At 36.1% G+C, this 23,140-nt stretch overlaps 1 protein-coding gene across 2 annotated transcripts in view; it reads left to right on the top strand.

Moving 5' to 3' along the window:
* The window catches only part of LOC310880342 (uncharacterized protein), a 232,441-nt gene that overhangs the window by 110,718 nt on the left and 98,583 nt on the right, over nucleotides 1-23,140 (top strand). The window contains exon 16 of one of the 2 annotated variants that reach the window (XM_083796017.1): nucleotides 1,309-1,432. In XM_083796017.1, coding sequence (XP_083652143.1) covers nucleotides 1,309-1,347 — 39 coding nt within the window. In that variant the 3' untranslated portion in view covers nucleotides 1,348-1,432. Of the gene's footprint in view, nucleotides 1-1,308; nucleotides 1,433-3,014; nucleotides 4,236-23,140 lie in introns of those variants that run through there. The other variant, XR_014571635.1, reaches the window with a different exon arrangement.

Below are 23,140 nucleotides of genomic sequence, written 5' to 3'. Positions count from 1 at the left end.
TTCTTGTTTCCCCAGCAAAGTAGCTACCTGCCTTATAGGAAATTGGAAGGCTTTGTTGGTAGTCGCAACTCCCTCATCCCCACAAAACAAGATTTTATATATCCTGTAAGACAAACCTTGCTTCTCCCGATAGGTTTTGCATATCATGACACTGAAACTTATAAATAGGTACCATTAAACTGTTGTTTGAAGTTTCTTGTGTGTAATTGCTCTATATCTTAATTCTGCAAGAATATACCAAATTTTCAGTTGAGTTCATAGGCCTCTAATTAAGAGGTGTCAGTGTAAAATTGCCTAACCACTGTTTTCGTATGGTGTGTACAACAAGCAACTATGGTTAAGGTTAAGGGTGTGATATGAAATGTGTAAGGCCAGGCTAGATGTATCCCATATTTTGGATTTGTTGAGAACTTACTGAAATGGGTATGAATCACAGAATCATCTAGGTTGGAAGAGACTTCCAAGATCATCTAGTCCAACCTCTGATCTAACACTAACAAGTCCTCCACTAAACCGTATCACTAAGCTCTACATCTAAACATCTTTTAAAGACCTCCAGGGATGGTGACTTGAACCACTTCCCTGGGCAGCCCATTCCAATGCCTAATAAACCTTTCAGTAACGAAGTTCTTTCTAATATCCAACCTAAACCTCCCCTGGCGCAACTTTAGTCCATTCCCCCTCATCCTGTCACCAGGCACGTGGGAGAATAAATCAACCCCCACCTCGCTACAGCCTCCTTTAATGTCCATGTAGAGTGCGATAAGGTTGCCCCTGAGCTTCCTCTTCTCCAGGCTGAACAATCCCAGCTCCCTCAGCCACTCCTCATAGATCTTGATCTCTCGTTACACCAGTGAAAATAAATTTGGACTGAGAAAGAATCGTCAGTTGACGAATATTTTGTCAGAGTAGAGAATATGACAAAAGAGAGTAAAGTTCTATACTGACACATGGTAAATCCTAGTTACTGTTGATAGAGTAAATGTGGGAAAGGTTGACTATAACAGGTGATGAAATACTGTGTGTCTTTCTTCAGAGTAATGAGGCATCTGTAGTCATGTTGGCCTTTACAAAAAATTCAGAGGGGAAGATCAAACATAAAATTAGTGGAAATTATTTCAGGTACAGAACAAATGTGATTTGTCACTACTGAGCAGTATTTAGTGAAATCCATAGTTAAGGAAAATGCTAAGTGTACTTTTTTTTTTTTGTGTGGTATATTTAACAGTCTGTTTTTCAAATAAGAAAAAAAAACAACTTTATTGGATTGCTTCATCATACTATTAAGTTATACTTTTCCTTTCCCAGCTGATCTGTGCTTTCTGTCTAGCCATGAAGGACTCATAAGATTGTTCAAAAATGCTAGAATTTTCAAAAGAAGCAGTGTACCATTTGGAAAAATCTTCAAGAATCTTCACTTCATCCTCTGAAGGTTAGCAAATATGTTTCAAATTGACAGTATATTTAAGTTGATTGTGTTTTATTGTTGCACTGTTCTCAGCACTGAGTTGACAACATTGCAGATTTCCAATATTCATATTTGTTAATTCTATTGAAATAATGGAAATTGGCTGTTCATGCAGAAGGTTTTGACTCCCATCACTGCCAAAACCTTCACAGGCAGTTATGTAACAAAATATATGAAATAATAGAAAACTCTACAAGAGTTGTGTTTGGAGGAGTTCACATGCCTTGGGAAGTGTTTGGTTTATTTGGACTTTCTGAAGTCTACTCCCTCCTGCTTAAGCACAGTTTGAGTCACTGGTGTCCTTTGACAAAACTTCTCGAGTTCAGTCAGAACTTTGCCTGGGCAAGGATTACCTGATCAAGTAAGTTCTATGTTGAATTAAATTTCCTATCAAGAGATCGCTTTTCATATTCATTTTTATTTAATTATGAGCATTTAAGGAGACCGAGTTTCTAATGGGATTCCAGAAAAGCTTTGAATGGACAGTTATTTTGGGACTGTTAATCTGAAGAAACATTGCATTTTGTACACAAAAAATTGCCTTCTATACCATTGGATTGTAATTAGCTGTGCTTAAATGCTGATGTATATCGCTGAGCTCCTCTAAGATTTCATCTGCTTTTCAATTCACTAATGTGTGGATAATGTTGTCCTGTCTGTATCACTGACCAACTATTAGCCTGTACAGAGCTGCAATGAGGTAGAATGCTACTATTCTTTTTCACATACGTGGGTCATAGAACAAGAGGTTTGATTAAAATAAATAAATTAGCACTTTCTAATTGCACAAAATTTATGATGGATGATTTTAGTCAGAAAAATAAAGCATTATATATTTTGAGAGAGATGTGATATCTTTATTGAAGGTGGAATCAAAGTGCTCATAAATGCCTCTGTTTTAGCAAAATATCCTTATTGTTCTTGTTACTGTTAAATAAATTGCAAGGGTCATACACTATGTAACTAGTAAATCTTGTTTATGTTATTAATAGTCTTACTGTTGTAGAAAGATTTTGCAGGAAACATATTCTGGAACTCCTGTTAATATTGATTATTATTGGAAAATTTTAACAAGGTATTAGTTATTATATCAAGATATTATGAAATTAATTCAAGAACTCTATAAATGTTGTGACAAGAGCTGATTTTTCAGGTGGTAGCTTAATGTATTTGTCTTCATTTGTGTGCAACATAACAACCAAATATTTGTGCAAACACATTTACAAATGGGTACAAAATTGAGAAGAAAGTAGTATAGCAAGCATGGTTAGGAACTTTGCAAGATTCTATACCCAACAATGAGGTGCAAATCTATGTTAAAGTGGTACCTGAGAAGAAATTTAGTTGATCCATAGCAGTAGTACTGCTTTCACATCAGCATTTGTAGAAGTCTTTAGGCATTTCCCCAGGAAGTTACTGGAAGTGATCAAAAGAGGAATTTTAGAAATCCATTGGCTGAAGTGCAAACTTCATTTTTACAGAACACACAAGCTTTCCAATCTATACAGGTTTCTACCTGTTGAAGTACTAAAAGGCTAGTCCTCTCTCATTCTCACGTGACTTCCCTATGAATCAGTGCTTACACGAAGGAATAAAACAAGTAGCAGTTGTGGGTTTTTTTGTCTTGTATATTTGTAGAGCACTTACTACAGGCTCTGGTCCTGATCAGTATCTTTTGTCTGTTACTGTAAGTAAATAATAGCATTGATAGTAATTCTTTGTCATTAGCAGGGGATGGAGGCAAATAGCTTGCAGTACTCTGCGGACTTTTCATTGGAACCACAATATTTGTATAATAGTTGGAGATTTTGATAACTTACTAGAGATAGTTTCTTGTGTTTAGATAGGTGAATGGAATGCAACACATCACTTTTTATTGAAGTATTTATTAAAGAATTTATTTAAAAACATAGCAAATTCTGCTAGTGAAGACAGTCCACAAATCCCATATTCTTACTGGCTTGCTACTACAGAGTGATTAGTTAACTTTGATGCATTCTATGTTGTATAAGAATAAGTAGGCTGGGTAGGAGCTTATCAGGATCATTTATTTCCTCACAAACTCAGTTCCTCCATTTTCTTTGGAGGGCTAAGTAATATCTTGCATTCTTTTTCCTGTGTGCATCCATTATTTTTTAATTTATGGGTTGACATGACGCTTGAGCAAAGAGAACTGCTAGAAAAGCAACGCATTCAGCTATGCTCTACCTTTATTGTGTGATTAAACAAGAAATTGAAAGCTTAATAGAGGTTTTCTTTTTTTTTTCTTCCAAATAAGTTAATACCACAAAAATGTTGTTTATTTTCAGTAATGCTAATCTCCCCCTTTCTCTGAAGAGTCACCCATACTGTTTTCAGCTGTAAAATTATTTTCCTATGATAACAAGAATATATTTTAGGATTTTAAGATGGGCAAGTGATATTTAAAACACAATGTTTCATACAATGCTACAGGCTATTAGGGTAGCTCCAGGAAATTTACGTGGATTGGATTCTGCAGCATTTCATAAGGCCATATGGAGGACTAAGAGAGTGCATGTGCTTGCTGGTGTTCTCTTCCTTTCTCCCCTACTCTCAGCATGGTTCTGCTTCCAGGGGTGAATACCTTATGCTGTTTTGTGGAAACGGGTGGGGAGAAGACTTCATTCCCCTCAGCTGCACCTTGGCTACAAAATAAACCAGTTGCAGAGGGCTAGTGAAATGGTGAATGTGGTAGGGGAGTGAACAGGTGAAGCAACTGATCCTTGTGGGCCCAGGTTGCACTCAGGTCAGCTTTTGGAGTTTTAAAACTTGGTTCTTGTGATTTAAGTTGAGATTTTTGAAGAAACTTGCTGTATTCATGTGAACCATCATTGAGGCTGTAATGCACGTGTGCAAATATTTAAATACCTGGATTTTGATTTTGAATATTTTGTGTGGTAACTCCACTATAGCTGCTCGCTTACACCAGCGTTGAACAAAAATCAGATTGTAAACCTACTTCTATTAAAGTCTTTGGAAAAAATCTTCTCCTAAAATGGTTTGTTGTGTTGTATCTTAATCAAAATGTATTATGTCAACCTCAGACAGCTTCCTAAGGAGGCTTTCTTATAATGTTAAATGGAAGGATACTAGAAAACTTTTAACTAACATTTTATATATTTTCAGACTGTTACACAATTTTTATTGCAGTCTTAAATCAGTATAAACTGATAGCTATCCCCACAACTAACTTTGACGTATAAATTTTATGTATGACTCAAGGCACAGAACATAAAGAACAGGTGATAAAATATTACACCAATATAGGGAACATTAAAATGCTGATATTTTGAACAGCTGGCTTAGCCCGTTTTTCTTAGCTGGAATAAATAGTAATATTAAAGGATTAGCATAACCAACAACAAGTGTTAAGTGACTTGATTTCATTCCAGGCAGTAGGAAGACTTAGGAATCTGCATTTTGAGCATCATACGGTGGAAGAGTTTGTTTCTCCCAAATATATTTTTAAACAATACTGTCTAGATATGTATCTATTGTGTTTATATCAATTTGATACTGAATTTTGAAACCTTTGGAGTATGAGTCCATGGGGCATACTTTCTTTCAGATGTTTTGATATGCTACATTTAAGAGAGTATATCATCCTTTTTTCTGTTGTTGTTTTGTTTTTTAAATAATCACATTTTTCATTGGCTTATTAATTGAAAAAAACAGAGAAATGGAAGAGCAACAGTTATCTTATGGAGCACTGAGATCAGTCAAGGAGTAAAAATGGATCAAATCTTTTGTATATCAAATTGACATCTCAACATAGATTTCAGAGTAGTTAAGCGTGATAAAGCAGTTGTATAAAATTAAAAAGGTTTGTTGTGGTGTCATTTCAAAGATGAGAGAGAGACCACAGAGCAACTGGAAGGTCAGAAAATGAAAGCATGAATATCAAATATATGAAGTGAAGAAGATGAAGAGAATAAAATGTCTCCTTGGACTTGAAATTGGTGCTATTTGATTTTATGTTTGCTTGAGCTAAAAGCCAAATGGTAGAAGTAAGAACTAATTGAGCATGGTGGAATATCAGAGATTTTTTAGGAGCAGAAGTAGTCATGTGTCTGTTTATATCTGAAAGATAGTTTCACATCAACAACAGATTCAAATGTGGAACAACTTGTGCAGCTTCAGGTCACACTGAGCAAGATATGATAAGGTTGTACTTTAGGGTTTACAAGATAGGGGTGAACAGTGTTTGTATAGTTGCCATATATATGGGTCCCACATATGCTTTCTGTGACACCAGCTTCCCTGGCTTTTTAGTTTTGTTTTTACAAGCCCATAATCATTTCTCTCCATGTAGACATTTGCTTCAAAGGCTTTCATTCCCTTTCCTGTCTCTTGAATCAGTATCTGCATGTTAGAGGGAGCGCTCTTTCTCTTGCAAGAGTGACAATGCAGACTTTTTAGTGTTAGGATTTTTCTCACCACACTAGAGAGCATTCTAGAGCTTTCTAGTAGTGCAGATGGAGCAGGGGAGCAGCCTTTGGTGTTTTTGTTTGTTTGCTTGTTTATTTGTTTGGGGATGTGCTAAAGTTGAGAGAGAGGGAAAAAATCAAAGAGCATGGCTCTGAGGAAGGATCTGAAGTATGCATATGGAGGGTCAGAAGGAGTAGTGAGGCATTATTCAGCTTTGTCTTGTAGTTCGCTAAGATAATTTTGGAAAATAAAATACTGATACTTAGGACTTCAGCACATCTGAGTTTGATTTCTCACTGAAGTGTGGACAATTAATGAAATTCTTGCAGTGTACAGTGCTTGTAATTGCAAAGCAACAGACTGATTTTAATGTTTCCAATGTTTTTTGAATAATAAACCTCCAGCATTCAAGTAAGAGAGTGAGGACTACTGTTTGCCATTTTTGTAGTAATTTGATTTTCTTTCCTAATTGTTAGGGTCTCTGAATATATCAGTCAGTTCTTCATTGTGTTTTTTTTATTTTTTTTTTTCAAATGACACTCTGAAGTTAAACGTGAGGAGACATGCCAGTCATCAAAACATACATTTATTTTGTCTTCCTTTGAATTTTTCAGCAACTTTCTTTAAAGTTTTCAGTTTCTGCAGCCGTCCCTGTGGCCACTCTCTTGACTATGGATGTCTTCCATTGCAGCCATGAAGAATTTAGTGCATTTGAGATCTACACTTTGCGAACAGTCAGTGGCATCATTATGTGACGTGATGACCCAAATTTAAATCCACATATTGAACTATTTTCCTACAAGAAACTTAATTCCACAGATACACTGCAGGTGATAGACTACAATATAGCAGTTGTGTAAGGACTGTACATTTGGAAGTTGGTGCCAGCAGAAGGTGGTTCTCATCTTCCAGTTTTATCACTGGGTAAATGAGTTTTGTTCAGCTAGCCAAGAAGGGTGTCTCTCCCACAGCTTTAGATATTTAGAAGAACATGCTCTCACCAACTTCAGGTCTGTTAAAAATGAATACATTGAAAACAGCTGCTAAACTCAGAAAAGGTCATTCTCCCTGAGACAGCTCCAGGTTATCTGTGGACACAAAGACGTAGATGAATAATATTGTTTGGCAAAGAAATATTCAAAGTGTAAAGTGAGAGGAAAAGTTCTGATGTAATCATTGACGCTACTACTAAGGTCGTATTCCTTAATCTCTTTGAAGCAGCATCTCCTAGGTAGTAGCAGTATTGCTGGTACAGAAGTGGTGGTGGAATTAATCAGGAATTCAGTTCAGTAGCTGCATAATGTTTTGCTAGCTTGCAACCAGAGTAAGACTCTAGTCTTATGACAATTTTTTTCAGATTTCCACTCTTTATTATTTCTTGGTTTCACCTTCTATTACAGACAAAGGAAATGATCTATACAATGTGTGAGCCTTTCTTCCCTGGGAAAGAAAGTTGCCTTCCATGGCAACTTTTCTTACACAGCTTTAGGTACATTTTTTATTATTTCTTATATACTTAAAAGGACATTTACAACCCTGAGACACCAAATCATTTTCTGTGTCTTTCTTTCAAAATCAAGTTCCTTTCATTTTGGGGGTAAAGGGAGGATGTCCCTTTTGTCCCATCATACCAATTTCCTTTATAGTATCTTTAATGTGATACTTGTTTTCGTTCACCCTCCTTTTATCCAAAAGGCTGTCAATAGCCCGCACAATTTGATTGTCTTCCAGCCACTGAAATGAGGTTCAAAAGAGATTTGTTTTCTTGCAATGAATCTAATCTGTATTCCACAACTCTCAGATGATTATCGTGATGACTGATGTATGACCTAAAGATCCCTGTTGCCAAATTTTGATACTTTGGGTGTCAGCTCTTTCGCTTGTGTTCATACTGCAAAACAGAAAAACTGTTACAGTAATTAATTAAAAAGATAGAAATTACTTAAGAACTTACATTAATACTTTGATTGCCATGACAAAGAAGCTCTGGAAAGGTTAAGATGGTCTTTGCAGATAGCACCATGCCTGTAGAAGTCTGTATTAGTTCTTGACAATGTTTGTGGTGTGTGAGAATATTGATAGGAGCCTGTCTAGCATTTACAAATTGCTGTTAGAAAACTATATTGAATACTAACATTTCATTGAAATTTAGAACTCAATTGTTATGGACTATGAAAAATATTTTTTCATGAAACACAAAGCATCTAAGATACAAAAATATTTCTCTTTCCTGCTTTTTCTTCAAAATTTCAGAAGAAAAATAAAAGTGGAGTATCTTGTTTGCCGCATAAGTCTTTCAGGAAAAAATAATTTGTTATAATCTATATTGTTGTATGCTTTCATACAAAATTTCAATTTCTCTCTCAACATTTAAAAGTGCTTAGAAGAAATTAAAGTGAAATTTGAGAAAATATAAAATTACTAATTAGAAATGGGTAACGTTCACTTCATAATAGACAAACCTGTGAAGTTCTTTAAGTGCCATCATTGCCACAGTCACAGTGACCTAAGAGAGATTTCGCAGCATTTTGTGTACGGGTATGGGCTGTGTTTTCTCAAAGGTGTCCTGTCCCCTAGCAGCTCCCCTAGTAGGGGCACCAATGTTAAAATAACTTGAATAGGTTAACAGTTATTTCTTCTTAAAAAAGAAAATAGTAATAATGAAAAAAATCTGCCTGTGAATTTTGTATTGGAATCTCAGTATATCCCATTTTTTGAGCATGTGTGTATTTACCCTTACAGTATGTAATGTGAAAGGGCATAGAGTGTGTAGCTGTTGAGACATATGTCTTGTTTCCGCTAAATGTAATGCCTTTATTGTTTGTGCATCAAGATTATAAAGACTTCTTGTTCACATAATGGATACAGCTGGGTGAATGGGGAGGCAGGGGGCTCTTACAATAAAAAGGCATTTGATTGCTGCTGGGATCCTTGTCAGTAAAATACTCAAAGATGGTTAATTGGACATTAATGTGTCAGGTTTTCAACAAAAAAACAAGAAATTTGCCAAAAATAAAACCCGAAGGAAACACGCCTCCAAATTTTACAACAAAGCTTTGTTTAAAATAGAAGTTAAAGCAGCTAAGATTTATGACATGTTGACATAACTGATGGTAAAGGAGTTGGCTGAAGCTACGGGTGTGAAGGTCCAAATGAGAACATCTGCATTAAGAAGCTAATTCTCTTAAACATACTGATCAAAATATTAATGCTACATGTAAACACAAGTGCTTTATCTGACAGTGATTTACATTTGGAACGACCTAATCCAACTATGCACTGCATCTTTATTCATTACCAGCAGCCTTTACTTAACACTTCATGCCCGCTTGCACAGGTGGACAATCTACTCAGAGTGACTATTGTGTTTATGTTATTTTTTCATAAGCAGGGTTTGAAATTTGTCAAACTGCATCATTGTTTAACTATGTGCCAGTCAAAGGGAAATTGCCAGATGGAGCGGCTTTCCCCTAACCTTGCTCCAGGCAATGAAATTACACATAGGCCACAGTCTTATGTCAAGTCTTTAAAAAAAAAAAAAAAAAAAAAAAAAGGAAAAAAAAGTCAGGCAATGAATAGGTATGACTATGTGCATTCACAAAACCTGGCTTTCTTATGCCACTAATTTTATATGAAGGCTCATGCCAATGGTAAATAAAACTTCATGTCCGTCATGTCACTCATTAACTAGGTGCTCATAATTTATGTATTTAAGGCTTGCTTGTCCGCCAAGCAATCAAACAGTAAACCATGTTTTATAGGTGTTAGTGTTTATAGAAACTGTAAATAAATGTCAAACAAAAAAAATCAGGTTTCAGAAAAATGATCGGGGTTAAGTCATTTATCATTGTTCCAACTGGAAAAATCTGAGAACCTGCCAGTGCCAAAGCAAATGTTTCCCTGGCTTTTTCTAACTTGCAGCTTAAACTACCAGATTGTAGAATTCTATTAGCAGGATTTGATGAAATGGAAAATTTGCAGATCATATGTTTAACTGAGCCTCTCGCTCAAAGAACAGGACAAGCTAGTTCTTTAAGATGGCTGCCTTTTATTGTTATGATTTGTTGCTTTTTTTTTTTTTTCTGTTTATACTCAAAACAATGATTAGTTGAGATGATTCAGGCAGAAGTTAGGCTGCTTCAGAATGGGGATGGACAGGTCCTTTGCAAGTGAAGGAAAGCAAGTGCAAACCTCAGCTTCCAGGCCGTAGCTGTGGCGGGCACCGTCCGTTCTGGTGTACCTGCTGTAGGCCTGGTCCCGCTGAAACATGCACAAGGTAGAAAGGGCATACAGGCACCTACTGCTTAGCGTTGTCATGGGGTTGCTTTCCATCCAGACAAGTGCTTCAGGAAATCAGAGTAAAGTGCTGCGTTTCTGGTTTGAGTGTGTATGCGCTAACTTTGGGCCTACGTTTGTGCACTGCCAGGTGACAACAGCACGCTATTGTTGGCTGTATCTGTATCTCTGAAGTGGCATGCTGTACGTGATGATAACGTGTAGGAGATTTGTAAACTAGGAGAGCTGTGTTTTCAGATGCTACTGCTCACCTACAGCAATACTGTAGGCTGATACATGGTATGGAGGCTGCCTGCTAGGTCCACATCAAAGTGTGAGATCCATTTTGCAGCAAAAACATGTTTGTGCAGCTCAGTGCTAACTAGGTATCCATTTGGTGTTGTTATTTATTTATTAAGAATATAATTCTAACATTTTTTTTTAGATTGGTGTGTCTCTAGAATTGCACTTAGACAAAGCTCCTTGACTAAGTAGAAGAGAGCTACCTAATAACGTGCAGCAGCCATAATTTCTGTTTTGCAGTGGAGGGCAAGTGAACAGAGATCATAAAGGGAAACTAAATAAAGTGCAAAAAGCAGTAAGGTGATCTATCCTACAGAAAAGAAGAAACAAATAAACAAAGTGTAAGTCAAGATTGTGGCATTCCTGTTTCTGGTGTTCTGTTTGTTTGTGAGATTTTTGTTTGTTTGTAAGGTTTTGTTTATTTGTTTGTTTGTGGTTTTTGTTTGTTTGTTTGTTTGTTTGTTTTTAATTAGTAGAGGAATGCTAGTGACCACAAACATGGGGGAGGTGATTTGTGCATTGAGCATGATTGTCAAATAGCCTACACGTGCCAATGTTGAGTGTTTAATGGATTTTTTTATTATTTTTTAAGCTTACTTTTATCCATATATGCCTCTATGGACATGTTCTTCCATAGTAAAACTAAAAATGTGTCAAATAGCCTAGTGGCCTGTTGAAGAGCTACTGATGTTTGGAAAGTAATAACGCTCTGTTGGGTTTCTGAAGATGTCCGGGGAAGCGACCCTGGTGTGCTGTGATCTGAATTGGCAGCTGATCCCTGTGTTCTGTGTGGGAGTTTCTGTTCCTCATATTGCCACAGGATGATATGCTTCCTTGTGGTAACTTAGAGAGAAAGAACTTTCAAACATATTTATAACATACAATTTGTATATTTTCAGTAGTCAAGGAAGTATGATAATTCAGCATTACCTTAGCCTTGAGTCAGATTCTCACATGATATAAATTTTTTTAGCTCTGTTCATACTGGCGGGGCGGAACATGTTGATGAAATCTGAGGGTACTGAGGAGCACTTTGATGTATGATGGGCTAAGAATTTTGCTAGAAGATGATGATTATGAAAAGTATAAATAATCTGGAATTGTTAACATGACCAACATCTTGACTTCAGTTTCTATTTGGAAAATAAAACTAGAATTTTTAGCATTGTAATCCATCTGTCTTATACTTGAGCTCAAACTTGCCTGGATTTTTAGACTAATAATAAATACCAATTGCACTTTTTGATATCCTTTCTATTTTTGTCTTCTCCCCGTACAGTAAAAATACATTTATTTTTAAACCTAAATTAATTTTTAAATTGTCACTTATTGGGTTTGCACAAACTTTGAAAAACATTCACTGAAGAAATGTGTTTTGGCACATCTAGCACAGGTCCCTCAGATGCATTTATGAGTTCTGCCTTGACAGCTACAGAGAAGGGTATATGACACCTTCAGCTTCAGTACTGGGTATCTGACAGCTTCAGTATTTCCTGCCTGCTGTTGTGCCCACCATAGATTACTTTAGTTCTCAGTTATTTGAAAATTCATCCAAATTAAACAAAAAGGCTCTCAACTTTCTGAGTAAGGTAATGCGTGGTATCCAATTTCATGGTATTTCTAGTGACTTTTTTAAAGTGATATTTCCGCTTATTTGGCCAACTCCCGAGGTCTTCATTGAGGGCTCAGCTGAAAGCAATTTCTGAGTGGTACAGTGCACCTGTATCAGACAAACAAGCCCTGAGGTTTTTTCTTGATTCTTACTCAGCAAAACTCCCATCAATCGATCAGGCTCATTGAAACCTGTAGAAAAGGTCCCATCGTTGCTAAGACTTCTGTATGCTAAACAGTTTTCAATCACTGTGTAAATGTGGCAATTTAAATACTATGTTGTTGCATAAATTGATTTACTAATTTATGAATGGCATTTAAAAATATATAGTCAAGTATATCTATTCTGTGTTTTCTTGCTTTCTGAAGACAGACTTTGATTCTATAGGTTTAAAAAAATATAGGCAATAAATACTTTCAAATAGCTAAGGACATAATTCATGCCTTGTAATGCATGTTTTAAAAATCAGGCCTTTTTCTGGCTCATTACCCAGCCAGAAGACTTGATTTTTTTAATTAATGTAAGAACACCTTCTTTATGGCATGTTCATGTTTACCCAAAAGTCACATCATTTTTCAAATTATACAGGGTGTCAGTACTAAGTGTAATGATCTTTACTGCTAACATTCCAAAATGAGCACTACTTCCCCTCTACCTCCCTAATCAGGCTAGGAAAAAGAAGAACCAGAAATCTTTTTACCTTGTAGTGTTTTGTGCTAATGAGTGCTATACATAAAAATTGCACAGAAAAGCAATCAGGTTTGCTTTTCTATGAGTTGTTTGTAACAGCTGAGCTCTACCACGCAACACGCAGCAGATACCTGTGTATTACTGTCTAGAGTCAGACTTCATCCCATGATGGTGCAATGTTTATGTTTCTTACAAGAGCGCATGCTGGATAACTAGGATTCTTATTTGGTAGTAGTGGAACTCACATAATGGACTAAAGACAGTCTAAGCATAAGCAGACCCAGTTCCTGTTGACTTTCATGTGTCTGAAAACCTGATTGCTTCCATTACGTGTTTCTGATTTTCATTTTATTAGGTGAGATCATACCGTGCTGAAGAGTGGTGTACAGAGCTAGTTGAGGATTCAGTCCTTTAATTTCTGCTGCTGATTACAAGAAACTGTGTAGTCCTGATTATCTTGTGGAAGTTAGAAACATTTGGTCTTCCTTCATTTTTTCTTCCTAAAATAGGCCTTCGGGCTTTGGGTTGTCTTTTAAATAAATGCTAATAGAGAGACCTGTACTTCTGTGTCTGTGAGTTGCGTGATCTAGGACTGGGATTCATCAGTGCTGCATTAACAGAAACACAACAGCTTTGTGAGGTGGAAAATGCAAGTAATTTGCAGGAAGAAATTAGAAGAAAGGACCTCAATTTTTTTCTTGGAAAAAAAAATCTGATTATATTTTATTTATTGTATTATTTTAACTATTTATTTAAGTGTGATGCCTTTTAGATTAACAATCCTGTTTACTGGTACCATCCTGAACACCTAACAGGGTTCATCAGTTTATGATTTTGTCTTAGCTTATATAATATTTGCTGCAGTGATCAAGTCTGAAAGTATGAGAGCTCCTCCTTGCGCTATTTTGCTAAGATACGGTTACCAAAATCAAACAGGCTGTCATTCTGTACAAGAAAGTAGGGAAGCTGAATGTTTTGGCAATCTTCTATCAGTGCTCATGTAAGTTTTCCTTTGATGTTGTCAGTATTTGCAGTGTATCCAAATGGTCATCAGCATCAGGAACATGCAAGCTTGTTGATGAAGAATTCAATCCGTGGTTGTAATTTGCAGCTGTTTTGGGACAAATCTTCATTTTAGTTGGTTCTTCTCAGCAATGTTAAAACTGCACTAAGACAGAAACATTTGGCTTTAACTCGTGGTATGATCTTTAGCTGGCACGCAGCTCGTGCAGATCCTCCTGACAACCTTTCTATCACCAATTTTCCTGCTTCCTCTCTCAGCCTTGTTCCTCAAGCACACTCCAGCCAATGCAATGGGCCGTGCTGAAAAGGATGTATGGCCAAAGCCTTCTCTGTATGTCAGTAATGCCCATTTGCCTTTGTCTGTCATTAAGCCAGGTATCATCAGAACTTGCCAGCCCAAAGTATAGAGAAGTGCAAAAGGCTTCCAAACAGTATTTATGTAGGACAGGATTATTGACCCTGTGTTTGATAGTGGGGGAACTTCTTTGTAGACATGCTGCACTTGCGAAGGCTTAGTGAATTTCTAAGTTTATTACTCATTTTTCTTGATGATTTATGTATTCAGTAATAAGTCAGTTTGGTAAAGCACAGCTCTTTGTGTCGTTTAAAACTGTGGGATAGGCCTGAGTTTCAGGTATCCATAGTGTTCCATTTTCTGTCCCAGATATCTATTTTAATATTGGTTGCTTACACAACAAAACTTCCCTGATATGCCACGTTTTGCCTTCTATGACTGAGGGATAGAGCTGGGTGTGCTTTTCTTCCATCTTCTCTCATCTCTTTTGGAACTCATGCAGACTTTCACATGTCTGTGTAACGTGTAAAATGATAGGTTGGGAACAACCTTTGTATCCTGAACACCAGTCATAATCTTAGTTAACTGTTACAGAAAGGTGAAGTCCATTCCACAGCAATGAATACACATGTAATTAAAATATGAAAAAGTATCTCTTTTTTTTTTTTGGCCAAAGAATGTGAATACCCATGTGTCTTGTGTTGTAAGAATTAGTGAATAATCATGCTGTTTTGAGGCATACAGAGCAACAGTGATGTATAAGTTGGCATTCTGTTGGGATTCTGTTTAAACTTCTACTTTCCTGCTTATTTCTAGTTGCTGAGTACTTTACTGTGCTTGTCAACTTGTTCATTTTAGTGTTTTTAATTGCTGTGATTTTGTATTCCCATTAGACATTTTGTTTTGGTCTATGGAGTATGACATTGGTTTCAACAACCAGAGAACCTCATAATTATGAGGAAGTTTATAATGAGAAGGTACTAATAATGAAACGAGCAATTCGGGTCTTTAGGATTGGTCGTGATTTTTTTTTCCCAGTAAATATTCTCTAAAATTCTTCTGTCCAGCTAACCTAGCATTATTGTGTTGGGGCTGAAGCCCAAGCATTTTGCTTTATTTTTTTTCCCTCAAGAAAATGTCATATTTTTGGCTGTCTTGCTAAATTTGTCTATCAGCTTGCTGATGAACTGATTCACAATTCACTGTGAACCATGAACAGCGTCAGAGTTTTCTTTTGGGCATCCTGGGCATATATTTTGTGGGTGTGCACTGTTTGGAAAAAAAAATCTTCGTGTCCTCCAAAAGTAATTGCGTGTTATATTATTGGCTGAGGAAAAAAAAAAAAAAGTGTTACAAATGAGCCCTTTCTAAGTAGAGGAGATCATAATGAGATTTGTTTTGTACTAGGTTCTTTTTAGCCGTAAGTCCAGGTGCTACACTGGGTTTTGCTGTGAGTTATCTAGGGTAATAGAGGATACATCGTCAGGTGTGGATTTAACTGTGGTTTCTGTGGGGTCCTGCGCAGTCACAATTACGTGACAGGATGTATGCATGTGTGTTGTAAATTGACTGAGGCACAGGAAGGGCAGAATGGGAAGGGGATATCATACTCTTTTCTCCTTTTGAGAACTCTCCCTGAGCAAGGAATGAACAGACCCAGTTACCTGGGGAAGAAAAATAAAGAAGTATTTCCTTTTATTAAAAGAATTCATCTGGGGACTGATTTGCTTTGCTCACCAGGTTTTCATCAGGGGAAGAGAGTTGAGAGAATTCTTTCTTACACTCCTGTGATTCACAAAAATGTACTGCTCTAAATGATTGGCAGACTAATAATAGTTACTATTATTAACCACAGTGAGTATGTGAATTAAAGTGCTATTTCTTAGGCAGTCCTACATATGATCAAGCTCTATTTAAATGAATGAAAGGCAAGCTTGGACTTCAGAATTTTGTCTAATCTTGGCCAAAATCTTACAATGAGGTATCTTCCATTTCCCATTGTCTCTTGTTTCCTCTTGAAAGAAAGGCCTGTTTTCAAAGACATACATATTTTTAAATTGAATGTGTAGGTTATGATTGTGCTTCTGTGGTTAAACTTTTATTTAAAAGAATTCATATACAACAAGGACTGTAAGTAAACATATAATTATGCATCTAATTATTGAGCTGCTGATAATTCCAGATTTTTCTCAGCGATCCAGTTTAGCGTAAAAAGAGGCTTGATTAATTCAGTTGCAATGCACTGAATCTGATGAAAATCCACAGAAAATGCTCACAATGTTAGAATTCTGAAACTGTATTGCATTGTCAGTAGACAGATTTCTTTAAGCCATCTCTTTGACTCTTGCTTTATAATCACGTATAGAATATTTATGAATTCAGCTGAGTTGCTTAAAACTCTAAGGCAAATGATTGTGAGATCATAAAATAAACTTTTTTTGTTACTATGTTTTAAATATTTTATGGATACAACACAAAAATATGGATTGAATTTCCTTTCCTGTGTTTCATAAATCAAATCAACAAGTTGTACAATAAGTGTGGATACTATTTTAACTCAGAAAATATTACTAACCCTAATCATATTACTTGGATTTACATAGTGCTTTCAAGTTATAAATCTTCTTAGTTAGAGTTATCAAATTCTTAATTCAATTTTCATTTGAAATATCTCCATTTGCCCTCATGCTGATGTATTTGTTTTCTAAGGTAGTTGTGTTTAAAGAAGTTTCTCTTAAATTCACTTACTCCAGTTTCCTAAAACACTGTGTACAGTGATGATAATCAGCTTGCATGGTTTAGGTTTTATAGCATTAGCCTGTGGATGTGTTAGCTCTGAATTCGCTTGTGATCAAGTTGAGAAAACAATGAAATTCTTTTCCCAAATTATTTAGCTAAGTAGGAAATGAGTTGAATAATCATCTTCCCAGGATGAATTGTACACCATTGTTTTGTTTGAAATTCCTTCTGTTTTGTTTCTTTGAATAATAAAACTTATAGAAATACCAGCACTGGAGTACTTCACAGGTAGACAAAAGCAACACGACAGGCCTCTGTGTCAGGATGGACAGTGGGTCTCCGAATGTAAGAGGGAGCTAGCATCTTGTGTTATTTCAGAGGAGACTGTGGTTCTAATAAATGCATCTGACAGCATCCAAGTCCAATTGATAGTGCAGTGAATATTGATATTGTCATTGGTAACAATGCAACTTTTGAAAAATAGGATGAAATTTTTTAAGAAACTAGCCTTATTTTGGCATTCTTCTCTCTCTGCAGAACATTGTGAAGAGTAATTAAAGTAAGTACTGTTAAGACATTAGTGGGGTTTTTGTTTGTTTGTTTCTACTGGATCTTGTAGTTGCTTGTTGGACATCACAGATGCCAGGTAAATAGCCAAATATTAACTTATTTTAAATTGTACAGAGAATTGTATCTAAACATCAGCATGAACTTGGGCTATCCAGAGCTTAAGACAGATTTTTTTTATGGCAACTTTTTAGAGCTGTTGACCTAGAGAGCATTCCAGTGTTTCAGTGGATAACATTCCATTTTTCTCTTCACACATAATGAGCGGTGAGCTCCTTGATTACTGTTGTCTGTTCCCTCTACTGAGAGACCACTGCAGCCAACAAATCCAGTGTTTCGTGCTGCAATCTAAACAGAGTGATGCATTGCAGGTGCTTTCCTCATCTCCTCACACCTCTCAAAAACATTAGAGGGGATTTTCAACTTCCTATTCAACTTTTAAATGGAGAGTCAGGTCAGTCTTTGGTTTAGAAAACTAATAAATCTTCCAACTTCACTTATTGTACAAGTATCCAGCTAATATCTGCTGTTACTCCGGTTTGCAGTACTATGCCACGCTGACCTCTCTTTGAATTGGTAGAATGATAGCCTAATGAATATATCTAAAGACCCACCATAAATTGCAAGCAGAGAAAATGTCACTTCTCTGATGTTTGTGTATAAAAATTGGACCTTAAATTGCTTTCTCTCTTAATCACTCTTTGTTTGAGTTACCCTGTAGGTGGCCGTTTCCAAAGATGGGAGCTTCAGTGCTGTAAATAAAGTCCAGCAGGATGCAAGGTGCTGAAAAGAGTGACTTCACTAGCTCTGCTGCTCCACTGCTGCAGTGAAATGAATGATTGTTGATTTGTATTTAATGCTCAATTTCCTCTCCATTACTACAAACCATGCAAGACAGACCTTGTTTCAGGCTATTCATATGAGAGCTCAATCTATCCGGTTTCACATCTGCTAAAAGCCCCCATGTCATACTAATTACAGTCTTCTCCTGGAAAGAATTCAGGTTTTAAGACCAAAGAAAGATACACTTATTTATAGCTAATGTTCTGATCTATAAAATTGGCTGTCTGCAAGCTAGAATGATACTTTTGCAGTTGTAGATATATTCAAATGGAAGAGAGATGTAAGTACAGAAAACAAATGCAATGATTGTACCTTTTCTAAACATTTTACAACAAGTTTGTTCAAAATAGAAAAATTACACTGCCTCTGCTTTAATTTCTGTGCCACAGCAATTTCTCCTCTTTGGCCCTTGGTCTAGACATCCATGGACCATAAGGTAATATTTTTACTCTCAACAAATCAAAGAGATGAAAGGTTAGCTCTGGACAAATAAGACAAATTCATACTATAACAGAAGAATGTTTCTAGGACCTTGTTTGCTTTTGTCTCACCTCTGTCTCATCTGTCTCTTTGTGTCCCATTCCCCCCATTATTTTTTTTTTTAACATTGCCTTTAATATTTTGAATTGTAGGAGCTGATGCCTTAATTTCCCCTGCTTATTCTGTCAGCTGTTATTTTGTTGAACTGCTGGTTTTTAGTTCTGTGTTTGCTAATAGGTGTCTCAGATCCTCCAGCTTCCTTGGGCAGAATGAAACAAAGCAAACAGACTGGATTCCTTCTTCTGGAGCTTAATTTGTCAAGGCCCTAGTTGAAATCACGGGCTCCATTAGCAGTATAAGACTTCAAAGAATCTTTTGCCTTGCTGTGTCCAATCTGCTGCTTTTGTGGGAAATTATGGCATGTAATTTCTTTTATGATCAACCTCAATCTTAAAAATAGTCATTTGTTTCACTGTTTCTGCTGAAAGCTTATTCCAGTCACTGAAGGTATTAGAAATATTTTTTTGAAATTTTAAACTAACTGTATTAATCATCAGTTTTTATCCATTTATTCTTCTGCATTTTTATACTATTCTTTACACTTTTCTTCCTTGGCATTTGCTTTGGATGTAAATTGTCTGGAAGTGATTGGGAGGGACTATAACTAGAAATTTACCTAGGCAGGAGAACTGATAGATTCTGTAAGTCCTCCAGTCTCACTTAGGAAGTTGCTTAAGAAGCTCTCCTTGTGTGCAGGTAGAACAAACTTTGTCTACTAGGCTGATATATTTAGCCCCCTCCCCTTTTTTTCTTTCTTTTTTTTTCTTTTCTACAGTGGTCAATAGCAGATGTTTAAGAGAAGCACAGGAACTTGTCAGGCCTGAAATTATACTCACAGGCTGCAGCAGTTTGCAGTCTAGGGATTTTATAAGCCAGAGGTGGTTTCTTGTTGCTTAATAGCCCCTGATGGATTTTTGCTCCAAGAATTTGAACAGACATTTTGAATGCAGGCAAGCTTTCAGCACTCATCTTTACTGGGTCAGCTCTTCTGCAACTTAATGCAAATTACATAAAGACCTGCCTTCTTCTGTTTGTTTTGAACCTGCTTCTTATTAATTTCATAGATACCTTGCATTTTTTCCCACTACAGGAGTTAAGGAATAGTACTTTGCTGTTCTGATTTCCTAAGTTTCTATGCCATCATTGTGTCTTGCAGTGTTCTTAGGGATGATGGGTAACTTATTTTTTTTGTCTTAAAAAACAAACAAACAAAAAACCTTTATCAAGATCAATTTTTGTTTATGTTGCATTTTGTTCTGCTTTCCATTTACTTCTATAACTAGTTCTGGAATCATGAATAGTGTTGAAGCCAGTAATGCATTGCCATCTGCTGCATATCTGTTATCACTGTCAATATGAAAATAAAATAATAAGAAGACTAATGTTGAATAGTGTTCCTTTAGTCTGGGGTGGGAATGGTTTGGTTTCCCCCAGCTTGAATATGTTAGGCTTCTGGGCTTTGCATCCCTTTGATGGAGTTCTGTTTTTTCATAGCCTTATACCAATTAGGCATCCTGCTTCATGTTCAGCATCATTATCCTGACTGATAGGAGAGAGAAAGCTTTCCTGTACTTACTGTGTTTTCCTTAGATTGCTTGCAGTACTTGTCCTCTGTCCACTACAAAGTGGCTTTGTTTTATCTTTCAATGTAACTGTCGCTTGTGATAGAAATTTAAGTCTTTTTTCTTAATATCACTTGCACATTCACACTTCACTTTTGGCAATTCTTATTGCCTTCCTGTGATTCTTGATCGCTTAAGTCAAAGTATTCTTTGCTGGTCGCTCATCTGGCGACTACATTTTACCTTCTTTGCTTACTTGTAAGAGCCTTTTGCAGTGACCCTTTATCTCCCTAATGTAGGTATTTTCTCTATAGTTTTTACTTATCCATGCTGTGCAAGTTCCTACTAGTCAAGCACATCTGAGCATTAAGAAGTTCCAAGCTTTCTCTGTATTCAGGACAGAGAAGTCTTCAACTGTTTTATGTTGTCCAAATATTGTCCATTTTCATTACGTTCATCAGGATTTCAGGTTCCACCATTTCATCAACTGGACTGTGTCACAAATTGAAACTAGCACTTATTTCCAATATATATATTTTTTGAAACTGAAAAGCCATTTAGAAGAGTGGGTGAATGCTTTTTTTTTACATAGTATAAATGTCATTTTCCCCCTCAGTGTGGGGACTTCTGTGCTTCTTCAAAGTGTTGTTCTATACTGTAGTGACAGTTTTCCTTTTAAAAATTGGTAATTAAATCATCTAGCTTTTTGGTTTGTAAATCAGAAGGATGCAGTCAAGAACTTGCTCCTTCAGGATTTATTCTCACATTGTTTGACAGGTAGTGTTGGTGAAGAATTTCTGCCAGGTAGTTGTCAAAGTATAAAAAACCATATCTGCTTCAGTTGGTACATGTAGATATTATAAATGAAAATTCTTATATTAAATAAGCATGTAGATTGGAGTGGAAGTTTCAGTTTATCTAATTTGCACTCGACTTTAATGTACAGCCAAGTCTGTATTTCCTCAGTATAGTTAGTCATTTCCCCCCATTTTTGGCTGGATTTTCCTTTGAAATTGGGGAAGAAAAAAAAAAAGAATATTTTATTTTAACACTCGGAAAAAAAAATCAAGAACTATCAGGAACAGATTTATTTATTTATTGAATTCCTTCTATTTTAGAAAAATATTGCAGCATATGCTGAACTGTGTGCAACAAATCTGAGATTTTTCTATTGCAGATAAATTGTAGCCTCTTGGAATTTGGAGGCTTTCGAAAGCACTTGTATGGCAGGTGTTTTAGGCCAACTTTTAAGTACCCAAAAGAATCCAATTTTAAATTTTGTATGACGATATATGATGCATCATTTCCTTGTGCGTGCTTCAACTACACCAAATTATTCAATATATAAAAGCCTTTTTTATTTTTTTACTCCCACATGGTCATTTGCCTGTGAAACACACATTACGTTTAGTGTTTGTTTATATTATAGTGAAGTGATCCCTGTAGATGGCCCAAATTAACAGCCTTGTACCACTGAAGGAAAAAAAAGTTTAACTCCTTCACAGGCTTTGCAGATTAGTTGTGAAGTGTGGAGGAAAACAAGTCACAACAAGGGAAAAACAACAAAAGCCAGAGCTGAACCAAACCAGAAAGTACGTGATATTTAATCTCCTAGATATGATAAATGGGACGGTGTGTCTGGTTCTTTTATGTTATTGTTATTTTGGTTACCTTAAGATGTACTTTGTGTCATATAGACACATATAGTTCTACTATAAGTGTTGTATAGATTTTATGCTTCTGGAGAGGATATTACTTATACTGCTTAGGGTTACCTAACCTATATCTATAGGATTATGTGCATTGCAATTCTCTACAATATTTCTACACCTTCTACATGAGGTGTTGAGGTGTCATTAAGTGTTTTTGTTGGTTGGTTGGTTGGTTTGTTGTTTAACCAGGCAATCACTCTCTAGCCTGTAAAACTGTGGATATAGGCATATCATACAGTGATGATGGGAAACAATATCTGAAGTGATCCAGGAAATGTTGATGTAAGCTATTAAAAATGGTTTGCTTTGTTTTTTGGGGAAATGTGGAATACTGTTGACAGAGAATATATGCTTTAGCTTAAAAAGATTCCAGTAAGAAAACAATTCTTAAATATAATGTGATCAGACACATGCCACAAACTAGAAATGTTGCAGCTCATGGTAGAAAGTAAGTGTATACTGCTGAAATCAAAGCCTTTGTCCATGAGAAAATTTGAGCAGTTCAGTATCATTCAAATTCAGTATTTAAAAAATCAGTTAGTATGCTAAAGAGAACCTGCCAGTGTCAACTGAAGTTCATAGTCAGGTGTCTCAGTTGCATCACTGATTTCCTTTCATATATGAAGCATATTTTCTGTGTATAGCATATTGAACCTATATGTAAAGAAAGAACATTTTTACAGAGAGAGATACAAACACATCATAAATCATCTGTCATTTATAATTTCTTAGTACTAAGTGTTTATGAAACCATATGAGTCACAGCTGTTGAAAAGCTTATGATGAAAAAATGATACCTTCGAAATGGTTGCACAACCGTGAGCTGCAGTTTATTATTATTATTACTATTATTTTAAAATATGGCAGAGTTTTGATCCTCAGATTAATTTTGTTCACTCAGTTACAGCAGTTGTATAAACCCAGCAGGAAAATATATGCATAAATAAATAGATTTCCTCTGAATAGTATTTACAGACGTTTTGCATATGTAGTTACATAGATGGGCTTTATGAATGCTATTTCAAAGGCATTTTCCCTTAAATAGAATGAGATTTTCCCCTC

The sequence above is a fragment of the Anser anser genome, assembly GCF_964211835.1.
Source record: "Anser anser genome assembly, chromosome: 12".
NCBI lineage: Eukaryota > Metazoa > Chordata > Aves > Anseriformes > Anatidae > Anser > Anser anser.
The sequence above is the reverse complement of the archived record's forward strand: the minus strand, read 5'-3'. Positions and strand labels throughout refer to the sequence as shown.